Genomic DNA, 15,752 nt, shown 5'->3' with positions numbered 1-15,752 from the left:
TTTTTCAAAATTAAAAAACGAAACAAAACATAACACGTTCTTTCGAACTTACGGAGTCCCTCGGAGGAGGTAACCCACGGTTGCTAACGAGATCTCCCCGGTTTAAATGGGTTTCACAACTCGTTTACACTAAGTAAGTTCAAAAGAAAATAGTGATGCCGGAAGGAGGGAACCGTGGGATCCTAACCGGTGTCGCTCTAATCAACTTGAACCCCCCATTGAAACCAAAACTGTGAAGCACAAATCACCAATTTCAAACACTTAAACCCTGGAGCCATCGCGACGACAGGAACTTGGAACCAACTTTGTGGACAGCAGGACGAGGAGCTTGGAGCGAGCAACAAGAGGATCTTCTTCAGCATTATCCCTTCTTAGTATAATAACAACCCATTGGACTTCGAGGTAGCTCGCCTAGAGCGACGTAAATCCTCACCCTCTTTTAGGCCCCTGCACAACCAAGTTGTGCAGCATGAGTCCTAACTCGATTTAGTTTCCGAGATTATTGTACGGTACGATGTCAACCCTCATTTCTCTGTAGGCTATTTGTATAATCGGGTATTATGCAAATGTAAGTCCTAAGTAATAAAATTGGCAGGATTGAACTATTGAATAACATCTTTTCCAAAACATAACCATACAGTAGGATAGTTTGGGAAGTCACTGAGGGTTCTCCTTAGGATCTGTGGCATCCCCTACCTTTTCTTTCCTTTGGACTCCTGAAATAACTGTTCATGTTTGAGCCACTCCCATTTGCTCTTCTACGTCCTACCTTGAAAACCTGAACCTTGAATTCTTGAAGACTAGAACCATTGATCATTATCGAGAGTTTTCTCAAATGACTCCCGTCATTTGGGATGTAATGAACTATAGAGACTTGCCTCTATAGGGAACTTGGAACCCAGGTAAAATAAACCCTATTTAATCTTTGTATTAAATAGGGGAATTTGTCGGTCATATATAAAAGGTTCGCAGACCAAACGGATGTCACAAATCTCTTAGTTTGCAGGATTGGGTCTATCGCTGAGGTCTACACTTATCTCTCGGGAAGATGTAGTATTTGCGGTATCAGACACGATTATGCAAACTATCAGACTAATGAGATCCATTTGGTCTCATTTTTTCAAAAAATTAAAACATACTACTTTTAAAACTCAAACTATATATATCTTTTATTCTTAAATTAAATCTCAAAAATTATTTTCATACATCATATTTTCAAAATTAATCAATCAAAAAAAAAGTTGACCGACAATGTGTCATATATTAAAATTATGTTATAGAGTAATTGAACATAGTGTATGACAAGATACAAAGATTTCTCATAAACATTTTGGATTTCATTGATTTTTCAAAGTTATCAAGACAATTCAAGGATTCAAAAGTCCACATTTTAGGACCAAAGATGAAAGCAATAAGAAGTTGATCTACTATATACTGTAAAGAAGGAGGAGGTTTTAGACGGCACCAACACGTCCTAGTCTTCCATATGATCACCACACCTGTGCAGAAACTTGAAGCAGAGCTGATACAGTAGCTGTACTGTTTAAGGATATAGTATTGAATGCACGGATAAGAATACACCAATTCAATCATTAAATCATTACAGTATACTCTACAATTATATATATATATAGGGTGGCTAACATGTTGCAGTATGGGTGTTTTCTAAGACTTTTAGAGCTCTCTTGACTAATCACGGTTTTGAAAACTCTAGTTGATGATGGAGAATTAAGCTTGAATTTTGACATTTGAGAAAATCAAAAGGTTAAACTTTCTTTTAGTTAGTTTATATTAATCAGTCTAATAAATTATTCATTGAAATATGTTAACATCTTTTCAATCTTAAGCTTGGCACTTCAAACTCTAAAACAACTAATATTGGTACAGTTGCCAGTATGGCGAGAGCTCTAACACCTATCTTTATAAACACAGCACCATTTTTCATAACTAATCTTCACTTGCTCTAACAGCTTTATCCTGATCAGTAAACACCAGTACTCACTAAATAATCCTTATGTGTGTATTTTTGGTGAAATATTAAAGTTTCAAATTAAGCTAGAATCACTCATCTCTTTTCGTACTGTCATCAAATGATCAAAGCACACTTACAAGAGAAATGAGGCTTCATAATATAAATATATTATCATCCAGTTATTTTTTACATAAGGTAAGAAACAATTGAACAGAAATGATAAAACAGTAGGGTGTTCACAACAAACAGTAGAAAGAAAAGGAATGCACCGAGTTCTTTCAATCAACTGATTTCATATTCACCAGTGGCTTGGACTTCCTTGACATGCTTCTCATACTCATCCTCTTCCTCTTCCTCTTCCTCCTCTTCAGCTGGCTTCTTATCTTTGTTTTCCGCTTCCTCGTCTTCTTCTTCAGCCCATCCTGGCACCGGAGGGGTTGAGGTAGGCGGATTCCTCGCTTGCTTAACAATCTTCATAATGTCCTCAACACTCTGTAGGGAGTAGGTGGGTGCACTATTATCCTTCTTGTAATAAACTGCCTGTGCTGTTTCAGTCAGTTCCCTTGGCAAGTTCTTCAAGAACCATGGATGTTTCTTTATCTCACCTATAGTTATCCTCTTCAAGAAAAGCAATAAAAATACTCTTGCATTAGACATCAGATTTAGATGAATTCAAATACATATGAAGAATATAATTTGTTGGGTTACCGTTTCAAGCAAAATTAACTCGTCTAAGGGTCCATTTGCTTGAAGTGGATCACGATTTGTAAATCAATGAAATTCCTAAATTGCTTTTTTTGGTTTTATGCAATTAGAAATTGCTTTCGCCCATGAAGTGATTGGAAATAAAAGCATTATCTTAAAAAATAAGTTTTATACCCCTCAAGCAACCCAAAGAGCATCAAGTCCAAATTAGGAATCAAAATGTGGTCAAATATGATGAAAATCTTTGCATTTGTTATTATGGGAAGCATCACAACAGTATTAATTTCAAATTAGTTTATGTATTTTTTTAAGAGTTGGTTTCTTTAATAAGTTGGTTCTTTATGGTTATTGTTTGTTTTGAATGGTTGGCAAGATTTCAAGTTGATTTGATTTGGGTTAATGCACACAATGGATATATATATTCCACCTTTGATGGTTAGCGTATGGCCTGCTGATGCAATTATAGCATTTTGTTTAAGATTCAACAATTTTTGGAGTTTTCGATCTACAATTTGGATATTTAAAATTAATTTAAGATTAATCTAAATTTAAATTGTGATTGATCCTTGTCAACTTTATCTACTAATATAGACATAAGTATTTTACAAATAGTGATACGAGACAAGAAATTCATAAATGTATATCAAAATAAAATTTCTCTTCTAGTTTTCAATCTTTCGAGTGGATGTTGATGTATGACTCCTTTAAAAGTCGTTTAGAATGTGGTACAAGTATGACTATCTAATTTTAGAAGAAGTAATCTCCTTGTAATAGCTTAAGGCCTTCTTCATTTTTTTCATTTTTTATATTTCTTCTACATAATGTGTCATTGGCTAGTTTAAACTTCTTGATTTTGATCAAACTTAAGATTTAGACAATCTAATTTTGGCAAAAATAACAGATATACTCACTAGGTTTACATTTTGTTAATTATTTTCTAAAATTATTGGATATTTATCAGGCTTAAGAATTATCATATTTATTTATTTTTATATAAAGTGAGTTATTAGAGTGATTGATAACTTGTGGATTGTGAATTCTCAATTTTTATTTACATTAAAGCATATTACACATCATATTAATTGCATTTGGAATCCTAATAGTAAGTAATCCTACATCAACTTAAAATCAAAATTTTTTGTTGAGTTACAATATCACTTAAATACTAGATTAGTCATCAAACTTAACAGATCATAAATTAATGAAATTCTAAATTCTCCGTAAAATTATTAACCGAATTACTGACAAATAAAATTAAATATGCAATGATATTAATTTGATTAATACAAAAGAAAAATTATAATTTGGATGTGTATTAAATTTATGCTTGTAAACCTAAAATGTATTCCACCACAATGCTTAGGCAACCGATAACATTTACATTAAACTGTATTATTATAATTAGGCCAAATTGGCCGAAATCCAAAACCATAGAAAATGAAGTGTGTGAATTTCAAATACAATGCTATTTTACATTAAATTAAATTTATTCCAATTAAACAGCTGAATTTCTAGAATCCATGCATTAGAAATGTAGTGCACACCTAATGTTACCGACCAAACAACCCCTATGTGAACAGTTTGTGATGCATATTGGATCAACTAATACATCCAGTACTTTCATGAGAAAAATAAATCATATGTTATGATCATTCATTGCAAAATTTCTTCTGGTTTATTTTGATAATATTCTAATACATGGCAAGACATAAAATAATCATTTGGTGTATTATTAGAATGTCTTCAAAGTTTTACAAATTGAAATGTTATATCAAAATCTTTAAAAAGAAATTTTATTTTGTAACTCCATTTGTGATCTTTCAAGATTTTTTTTATATTTAGAAATGAATTATCAATTGATAATGTTAAGGTTCAAACAATTTATGCTTGGCAAAAAACGAAACAAAAAACACATTAAATTCAAAGTTTTCATGCTTGTCAAAGGGTTTGAAAAGATTCAGTTCTCAAAGAAGTTGGGGCAAAAACATGCCAAGTGAAGTAAGTTTACACAAGAATATTATTTTCTCCCTAAAAATTGCATTGGATCTGATAATAAACTTAATGATGTGATGAGTAGATTTTTTGTTCTTCTATGTACAATTTAGGTAATGGATGCTAAACTTGATCATATGAAATGGGTGTAGATTACATACAAGGATTTTGATGAGATATACAAAAATTAAATAATGGCATATCTTCTCTTAACAAATACTAAATAATTAAAAGTAATTATTTGCTTAACAAAATGCTTTTGTGATCGCAAATAATCCATAAGGAACTTTTCTTTTATTTCGGAGTTGTATCTAAATCGTTGTCATTGTCGGGTATCAAGCCCCAAATGCGAAAAATGGAGGATACGTTCGATAGTCGACGGTATCCGTACATTATTTATCGAAAAAACATGACAGGAATTCTTTAAATTAATGTGTAAATACTAGAGCATCCTCTCGATAAAATCATGACAGGAATTCCTTAAATTAATGTGTAAATACTAGGGCATCCTCTAGAAGAGGTGTCTTCTATGGCTCTTATACACAAAAAAATATGCAATGCCCGCTACACCAGCTCCCTAGTATAGTGTTATGGATGGATTCGGGCAAAGAAGTTAGTCAATAAAACTAATATTAGGTTATGAAATTGGAATATAGGTACTCTAACACATAAATTAATGAATTTAGTAGATATTATGGTTCATAGAAAGATAAATATATTATGCATTCAAGAAACTAAATAGGCTGGAGATAAGACAAAAGAAATTGATAGCTTAGATTTTAAACTTCGATATTCGGGTAGAAGTCGTACTAGAAATTGTGTATGTCTAATTATATATAAGAGTTTGAAAAATAAAGTTGTAAAAACGAATATAATTGGAGATAGAATTATAGTTATAAAGATTGTTGTTGATATTAAGATTATTAATATTATAAATGTTTATGCTCCTCAAATAAGTAAAATAAGTTTAGATTTATGTTCAAAAAAAATTTGGAAAGACCTAAAACAATTAACAAAAAGGATACTTATTGAAGAAAGAATTTTTATTGCAAGAGATTTAAATTGACACATTGATAAAGTGATAGAAGTTTTCAGAAATATTCATTGTGGCTAATGTTTTGGAGTGGCTAGTGAGAAAGGTAGTCATATTGAATTTTACTTTGGCTTATGATTTTATTATTGTTAATATTTTATTTTAAAAAAGAGATTAGTATATTATCACTAATAAAAATGGATCTAATAAAACACAAATTAAATATTTTTTATAAAAAAAGGATCGTCGAGTTTGTAAAGATTGTAAGTTCATTCTAAGTGAACATTTAACCACTCTGCGTCGATTATTAGTTTCAAATTTTAAGATGAAGAGTTTGAAGATACAAAATACAATAAAATTTTATCATAGAATTACATGAGACACTTAAAAGACAAATAAAATTATTTTTAAGAGTATGATTCAAGATCTTGAGAATTGAGAATCATAAAGAAGCTAATGCTACGTGGACTAAAATAACAAATACTATTAAATAAGCTGAAATATATATACTTCGAGAATCAAAAGAAATAATTCTTATAAATAAAAATAATTAATGGTGGAATAATAATGTGCAAGAAAAGACAATAAAAAAAGTATTGTTATAAAAATTAGTTTAAATTTAAAAATTTGAAGAATTGGGAAAAAAATTGTGGCATGAGAAGTCTAAGAGAATAATTTGTGATGTTAAGAATTTTAATTTTAGTGATCTATAATAGATTAGATACTAAAAATGGTAAAAGATATTTATAGACTAGTCAAACAAAGAGATAAGAAAATAAAGAGTTAGCCAAGTGTATTAAGAATGAAAATCAAAACAAAATTTTCTTAGATGAGGATATTCAATATAAGTGGGTGATATATTTTGATAAATTTTTCAATAAAGATTTTAAAATATCAATTAAGGTTAGTATATTAATATCCTTAATAACAAAAAAGGTTTTCATTTTTATTGTCATATTAGTAAAACAGAAGTTGAGGAGACTTCAAAGAAAATGAAGAATAGAAAATCTATAGGATTTGATGGTCGCCCAATAAATGTATGGAAATATTTAGAAGATTTGAAAATTTCTTCACTTATTAAACATTTTAATGTTATTTTAAAAACTAAAAATATGCCTTACGAGTAGAGGAAAAATAATTTGGTCTCTATTTTTAAGAATAAAGATGATGTACAATAGCGTGCAAATTATAGAGGAATTAAGTTAATATCTGATACGAATAAGTATAGAAGAGAGTAATTGAACATAGATTAAAACGTGATTCACAAATTTCTCGAAATCAATTTGAATTTATGTCGCGCAAGTTTACTATGGAAGCTATACATTTATTTAGAGGTTTGATGGAGAATTACATAGAGAGGAAGGAGAATCGACATATGATATTTGTTGATTTAGAAAAAAAATTATAATGAGATTCCAAGAGAAGTTCTTTGGAAAATTCTTAAAAAGAAAGGTGATGATATGACTTATATTCAAGTTACTAAGGATATGTATACTAAAGCTATTATAAGTGTTCGAACAGTATGATGATTAATCAAGTATTTTTCTTGTGTATATTTTTCGATGATGATATCCTTCTTGTCGATAAGACTAGAGAAAGAAATCAGGAATAACTTGCATTATTAAAGTCAACTTTAAAGTCTAAAGGCTTTCTTTTGAGTAGATCTAATATTGAATACATGGAAGGTAAGTTTAGTAGTAGTAGATTTAGTGACAGGGTTGCAACAATAGGTGATCAAGTCATTAAAAGGCCTGAACATTTTAGACATTTTGAGTCTATTATTCAAAGTGATGGTGAGATAGATGGGGATATTATTAATAGAATTTAAGTAGGATGGTTGAAATGGATGAAGGCATCAAGCACATTGTGTGATAGAAAAGCACTGCTCAGTAATAAAGAAAAGTTTTATAAGATGGTGATAAGACTTGGATGATTTATGATGCATAATGTTGGACTATAAAAGAGAAGCATAAAACTAAGTTAAGTGCAAGGAGTATATCCGTGAAAGAGTTGATGTAGCTCCAGTGGCAAACAAGATTAGAGAGAGTCATGATAGATGATTTGGTCACATTAAACGTCGACCATCTAATGATCCAATTAGGAAAGTAGATATTTTAGATTTGACTTATTTTAAAAAAAGTAGAGGTAGACCTAAAAAGACTTGTGCATGTATAAAAAATGATCTTAATTTATTAGAATTAAATGAAAATATGACACTCAATAGCACACAATAGAGAAAAGAGATTCATGTAATTGACCCTACATAGTTGGATAAAGGCTTGTTGTTGTTGCTATTGTTGTTTTAGAGTTATATGTGGAATGTCAAGTTGGCCATTTTGAAAGAAAACATATTGTCGCAATGATTGAAATTAGGTATTTATGCTCAATTTTGAGAAAAGATATAACTCATAATATTTCATAATGCAAATATGTATCAATTTGTTAAGGGTGGAGAATAAAACACAAGTTTGTATGCACCTTGACCCAATTCAACATCAACCTTGGGAGAACATTAGAATAAACTTTATATTATGTTTATCATGAATAATGAGAGAGCATTATTAGTTTTTTGTAGTAGTTAATTCATACCATTACATAGAACTACCAACATGCCTCACAAAAGTTAAATTGCATTTTAATAAAGCATTTAAATTGTAGCCTAAAATGATTATTTTTCTATCAATATAAAATTCACAAAATATGTTTTAAATACTCTTCAACAAAACTTCAAAGCTTAAACTTTTACTTTTAACTATTTATCACCCATAATCTCATGGTTAAATAAAAATTGTTACAAAAATTCAACAAATCTTTTACAATGTTTGATGAAAGCCAAGCATGTGAGTTAGGATTGAATAATAACTATGCCTAACTTTGCCTACAATTCATATGTCAGTAGGTCTACTAGCATGATTCCATTTGAAAGTGTCACAAATATCAACCAAAAAAAAAACATAAAGATCTTTTTGATCTACCTACTTAGCCAAGCCCAGAATGTATTTGCAGGCATTTGAATAACATACCTGATTTGCATAAAAATATCAACAAAAAAACTAACTAGTAACCATGACAACTATAAGCACTTTGCTAATGTGAATAAGAGATATGCAGAATTTAAGCCTTCTGAACGGATTATGGTGCACATTCAGATTTAGCACTCTCTATTATTTGTATGCACAGTTTGCTCATCTCCGACGCTCATTGACTCCCAATTGGTTTTCATCGTCTCCTTCCTCTGTCTTTCTATCAAAGAATGAGCAGATGCTCATTTCAAGCACCCGCCGGCTCTCAAAAGACCTAATCCTTTTATGTGAAGTTTCCCGGCATGCAGCAGATCTGGTAAAAATGTCGTTTCAATTTTTTTTTTCTAAAAATTTTTTATGATAATTTTTTTAAGAAATTAATTTAATTTTTTATATTTACGAGTCATTCTTCTTTCTCTTAAATTCCTTCTATATCATCTAAAATCTCTCCGGCGTCATATGCTTGCAATTGATTACAAGAAATTTGAAAGATGTAAACATAGTTGCTCCCTTCAAAAACCGCTTTCGTTGTAGGCTAAAGTAGGTTTCCGCTCTATTTGTCTTGCCGAGTTTGATTAGAAAGTAATGGAGAGTGCTAAATCTAAAATTCGGATAGCTTTTGGGTGGCTAGTTAATATCAAGGTTTAGGTGTTTAGAATGTAAATTTGTATGTTTTAAATAATAGGCATGTAAAAACCCTAGAATAAAAACCCTTAAATTACGTAAAACATTAAAACTGATGCCTATAAATTAGAAATTTTAAAAATATGGCAAAAATCTAATTTCTAATGTTTGTTAGACTTTATTTTTAAAATATATTACCAATTCCATATATTCTACTTTATTTTCACCTCTTCTTTGCTAGCTCATATTCCAATCATCTATAAGATACTTTTACATAAAATTTATAGTATATAGGAGTACAAGGTAATGGAGGATTTCAAAACATGACATATCTAGCAATGATTATTCATGAATTACAATAAAAAATAATTAACATTAAAAGCATCAATCACATCAAGCTTTAATTTATGTGTAATTTATATATTTTCCTTTACACATGCCACGGACATTCGCACAAATGCATATTAAAGCTAATGTTGCATGTTGGGGATGATTGATGGGAATTTTTCTTATACTTTTACTAGGGTCTCGATCCAATTAAAATCAAAACCACACCATGGAATAAGATCACACAAATTCGAGATAACCGGTACAACATATTCGAACGAAAGAACAATGAAATAATTCTAGAAAAAAGCACACCAAGATTTAAAATAGAAAAACTTAAGAACAAAGAAAAATTCACAGAGACAAACACAATAAATTTTCACTATGGAATTCAGAAAAATACTTAGAACTCACAAATATCACCTCTCTACAAGCAATGGAACTTAAATGACTTCACTCCAAATCCTTCCTCTCAATCCCACAAGAGAAACACACGCTTAAATCCTCCGCTTCAACCCTTCTACACTTCACAAAAACCTTATCAAAGAAACGCACGCGCAGAGATTATGGCTTCATCGCTCGAATCAATGGCTTTAAACTGAATAGGCGGTGTGTCTACATCTGGCATGCCGCACTATTCTTTGGCATGGGAATGTCGCGCCCTCTGTAGTCGAGCGCATATGCGTCCGAACAGCGGCGCGGAAGCATTGTTGACATTGGCTCAGGGGCATCGCTCCCTCTGTCTGCAAGCACAGGCACGTCGCTCAAGCGCATGCACCACGCCCGAATACCGCTTTGTTGTTGTGTTCTAGCCATGCTTCCCGCGACTAGGTGTGCTCATCCAAGCTCCACAGCATAATAATCTCTCACTTCGAGACTGATACAACCCAACACCAATTCACCACATCTGCACCTACATTTGTATCATCTTCACAATCACATATCATGGTGTGGCTCATCCCTGGCCTTAACATTCTTGTACTCCAATCAAAGCCAATCATAGCTCCAATTTTTCGATAATCACCACATTCATCAATATGTCTGCAGAATTTTGAGTTGTGTATCTTCTCCAAGAACAATTTCTCATCATTTAGGAGAGAGCATATAAAATGATATTTCAATTATGTGTTTTGTCTGATATGAAAAAGAACATTCTTAGCATGATGAATTGTGTTAATATTGTCGCTATAAAGCTTTACAATCCCCTGTTATTCGCCCAATTTTGTCATAAAGCTCTATAGTCAAATCGTGTCATTACTAGCCTCAGTAATGACAATGTATTTGACCTCAGTTGGCGAAAGTGCAATAAATTTCTACAACACTGAAACCCAACTCACCACTGCGTTCTCCAGAGTGAAGATATCAGGTTATACTCCTACCATCCAAGTCTTTTATTAGATCTGAATCTACAACTCAAAATAAACTGATCCCTGCACTTCCATAGCAAAGTGTCTTGTTGAGTGTTCCTCTAAAATACCTAAGAATTCACTTCATCGCCTCCCACTAGATTGCCCACGTACCTATTGAGCACTCTTACTGCAAATGCAATATTTGGTTTAATATAAATCATAAGCATACATCAAATTGAAGCATACGGAGTTCTCCCCATCTGTGCATGCTCTGCTTCTGATTTAGGTGATAACTATTTAGATAGTTTAAAGTGACTACTTAAGGGGGCGCAAACTAGCTTTTACCTAACTCATATTGAACCTCTGTAGAATCTTCTCAGCATATACTGCCTCAGAAAACTTTAGTGTGTCTGCACTCTTGCCCCTGCCGATTTCATGTCTAGTATTTTTATGGTTGGACCAAAATGTTTCATCTCAAACTCATAATAATTGATTCTTTATGTCTGATTTTCTTCATATATGTCCTTGCAATCAACATGTCATTCACATAAAAAAAAATAAAATATAAAAATTACCAAAGTATTTGATGAAGTAATAGTAGTCTATCTGGCACTTCATGTATCCACTGCCTGACATAAACTGTCAAATCTTATGTACCACTATCTCGGGGTTCGCTTCAATCCATAGAGGCTCTTCTTCAACTTGCATACTAAACTTTCATTCCTTGAAATATGTAACTAGGAGTGAACATTCGATCAGTTCGCATGGATCGACTTTAAAATTGGTCAAACCGATTACAACTGAAATTCAGAATTCGAAGAACTAAACCAATCAAAATTTTAATAATAACGAACCAACTGAACCGAAATTTTATAAAGTTTAAACAGTTCGGTTATTAAAAAACCAAAATTTAATTCCTTATTGAAAATTGGCTAAGAACAAGTATTACGAATTACATATCTTAGCCACATAACATTGATTTAATTTCAAGAATCCTCTATTTATTCCAATCAAATATTAAAAATAATAAAATTTTGATTTTTTAAATTTATTCTATATGAAATTAAAATAAAATAAGAATTTTAAATAAAATTTGGTTCTTTGGTTTGTTTGGTTAAATGAAAACAAAAATCAAGCCGAAAACCGAATATTAGAATTTTAAAAATAAAAAATCGTAATTCTATTTTTGAAACCAAACCGAACTAACCAAATTTGATTGGATTTGTTTGGTTTGATTTTTCGGTTTAAAATGAATAATGCACACCCCTACCTGTAACCCTACAGTTGCACTATGTATAATCCCTCCACCAAATCTTCATGTAAGAAAGATGTTTTTGCATTCATCTGCTTCAAATGTAGATTTTCCTCATCTACCAGACTTAGTCCAACCCAGATGATTTTCATATTTACCAACAACAACAACAACAACAAAGCCTTAATCCCACTACGTGGGGTCGGCTGCATGAATCCTTTTTTTGTCATTCAAAATTGAAAGCTTCATCACTCTTCATGTAAGAAAGACTTTACAAAAACTTTGTCGAAGAAGTGCACGTGCATAGATTATGTCTTCGTCACTCAAAATTGAAAGCTTAAACTAAATCGGCTGAGTAACTTCACCAGCTGCACCCGCACCACCCCTTGGCATTAGAATGTCTCATCCTCTATAATCAGACACAAAGACGCCCGAGAGCGGCACAGGAGCACTGCAAACACCGGCGTGTGTGCACCACGCCCATTGTCTGCATGCAAGGTTGCGTCGTTCAGTCGTGGTTGCACCTCGCGCGAATACTACTTTGTTGTTGTGTGCTGGCCCTGCTTCGCGTGGCTATGGGTGCTCATCTAGACTCCACAACATAATACTGCAGTGGAAGTGCAACTTTACTTTTGCTTTATTCATGTGAAAGTAGTTGTGTTCTATCATGTTAATAAACAAATATGCTTTGTAGGTTTTCGGAGCTCTATTGAGCTCTATTCATACGACTGTGGTTTTATCAATTTTTATGGTTCCTTTCTGGTTAGAGAATGCAATAATCGTGTATTGGACAAAATTTGGCTTATTTTTTGGAAGTTCCAATTTTTTGAAATATTAAATTAAAAATGGGTTAACATTTTTATGGTTTGTGTGGGCAGCGAACAAAATATTTCTACATGGGCTAAAATTTGGTTTTCTTTGGAAATTCCAATTCTTTGAGTTTTTAAATTAATTTGGATTAATCTATTTTTAATTTAGTCTGATCTTAGGTCAACCATATCCATTAACCTAGACTATGAGGAGTCTATAAACAGTGGTATTCGGCATGTAATTCACAATTTTTTGCTTGATTATAATATTTCTTCATGTTTTCAATCTTATGAATATAAATTAGACATTTAATTCCTTCAAAACTTTACAAGTGAAACTGTCAAATTCCATGGAAAGTATTTCCATGTAACAATGTGAGAACTAATTTTTTAAAGTTATGGTATTTCGTTTCTTATATATTTCTTCAAATATAATTTCTAATTGAGTAATTGACCACCTCCGTAGTTTTGATCTTGATCGAACATTGATGCCATGAAATCTAATTTTATGAAATTTAATTCGTTCTCTTGTTTTTTTTATTTGTTTTCAGATTGAGGATCAATTTTTCAAATATTTATGATCATCTCATTATCAGTTGAGCTTAAAAATTACTACTGGCTATTTTTATTCAAATAAAGTGGGTTGTTGAATTTGATCGGTAACTTGTGTCCTATGAACTCTGAATTTTTCACCACACAAAAACATGCTACACAAACGTTTGAAACTGCAGTAAAAGATTTTGTTTGAAATATTACACTTATTTTTTAATTCGAAGGCAAATGAATACCCCCGTTAGAAGACCATAATCCTAATATTGGTTATAAAAAACTTTAAAGTTTGCATTCAACATTGCTGAAATGCTAATTCCATTAAATCATTGATTCAAATACCTTAATTGGGTTGGCAACAAAGATTCGGGAGAGGAGATGTCTGCAGTCCTGGGATATGTGGACATGATCAGGAATCTTGTACTGAACTCCTACGATTCTCTGTATTCCAATAAAACTCAAATCAATACATTTAGGGCTTGTTTGGGATCACATTTATCTTTTATTTTCAAAAACATACTATCTAATTTTTAAAAATATTGAAAATATCTAAAAGTTTTTCTTCGCTCGTGAAAAGACATGCTTTTTAAAGGGAGAAAGAATCAGTATTTTGGCGGTCTTGAGGCGTTACCCCAATAGTTTTTCTGAAGTTTTTGGGATCATCAGGATCCTCAAATGGGTAAGCTCCCACCAGCATTACATATAAAGTTACACCACAAGACCAGACATCTGCAAGCTGCAACATCGCAGTAATAATAATAATAAATAAATATAACATTCTTCACAACTTACTATACTTGCAGCACAGAAATATCTGTATTTAATGTGAATCATAAAAAATAGAAAGCATTACAGAACTGGAATCTCGGAAATAGTTATGTTCTATGCAAATTTAATAACTCATGTTAAATATTAAAATCAATAGGTATGCTATTAATTAATAAAGCATAACAAAAATTTAAATAAACACCCCGATCTCCTAGTAGCCTGGTTGTTAAACAATAGCTTGGGCTCTCAAGCTTGGCATGGCTAATGAATAATGACTACCGTTTAGCTGGAACTGGCCAAAGAAAAACTCATTTCGAATAATGAAATGATATAATGGAAAGTTTGAAAAGACAGCCGAACTAATGTTTTGATGGCAAGCTGTGAGATCAGCATGCCTTCTTTCCCATCTATTTAAAGTTATCCAGGAAGCATGGCAAACTATATTCCGCAGGGTAAGATGAGTACAAAGAAAAATTTAAACTTGAGGGAAAAAAATGTTTTCCATTAAATCGGTGAATAATAAAGAACTTCCACTTGGCCGTGTTTGGTAGCATAATTTAAATAGGATTTAGTGATGGATTTAATCAAAAAAATAAAAACTAAATCTAACGCTCCATTAAATCTTTTTTTTTTTTTTGCATTCCGTCTTTTCTTCCCGTGCTTCATCTCTTTTAAGACATTGTTGTGAGATATGTACTTTCTGGCATAGAAATGTGACGAAAAAGAACACAAGCAAACACAGATCATTTATGTGGTTCGATCCAACTGGATCTACGTCCACGGAAGGGAATCAATCAAATAGTTCACTAAGGCAAAAGAAATGGAGAATACATAGCTTATACATAGAGATGAGCCCTCATCTTCTTTCTATGACCTCCCTCTCAAGCGACACCTTGATACAAGGCCTCAAGATGCTCTCCTCCTCTCTAGCTCTCTAGCTATTCTCTCCTCCTCGTGGTAGCTTAAGATCTCTTCCCTTGCTCTCCTAAGCCTCACACCCTCTCTATTTATAGAAGCAAGAGAGTGGTAGGTGGGAGGTAGGTGAGCGATAGGTGAACGGTAGGTGAGATGTGGTAGGTGAGCGGTACCACATTACAAAAGTGCCTTTTTACTTTAGTTCATCAATTGGGGGTCAAAATAACAATTCTTCACCTTGACCCTCAATTGAGAAGCTTTGAAGTAAAGATTCCCTCCACCTAACCCCTGAGAGGCCCTCAGCCCTTGCTTGAGTCTGCTAGGTCCAAACAGTACATGGACTTAGCAATCACGGTTCTTCCGATAAGAGAGTACAACCCCTTTTTCCTGACTCTTTGTATGACGACACGAGGGCCTTTGGTTACTCTGATGCA

General features: G+C 32.3%; 1 protein-coding gene across 1 annotated transcript in view; it reads right to left on the bottom strand.

Annotated features, from left to right (window-relative positions):
* Nucleotides 1-2,117: 2,117 nt before the first annotated feature.
* The window catches only part of LOC110026886 (serine/threonine-protein kinase SAPK7-like), a 17,896-nt gene continuing 4,261 nt past the window's right edge, over nucleotides 2,118-15,752 (bottom strand). The window contains exons 7-9 of the mRNA XM_020728075.1: nucleotides 14,267-14,371; nucleotides 13,978-14,076; nucleotides 2,118-2,590 (exon numbers count right to left, since the gene is read on the bottom strand). Of these exons, the coding sequence (XP_020583734.1) occupies nucleotides 2,255-2,590; nucleotides 13,978-14,076; nucleotides 14,267-14,371 (540 nt within the window). The 3' untranslated portion in view covers nucleotides 2,118-2,254. The remainder of the gene's footprint in view (nucleotides 2,591-13,977; nucleotides 14,077-14,266; nucleotides 14,372-15,752) is intronic.

This window comes from Phalaenopsis equestris, unplaced genomic scaffold (genome assembly GCF_001263595.1).
Source record: "Phalaenopsis equestris unplaced genomic scaffold, ASM126359v1 Scaffold000403, whole genome shotgun sequence".
Taxonomy (NCBI): domain Eukaryota; kingdom Viridiplantae; phylum Streptophyta; class Magnoliopsida; order Asparagales; family Orchidaceae; genus Phalaenopsis; species Phalaenopsis equestris.
Note: the sequence above shows the minus strand (reverse complement) of the source record. Positions and strands in the feature narration are given on the sequence as shown.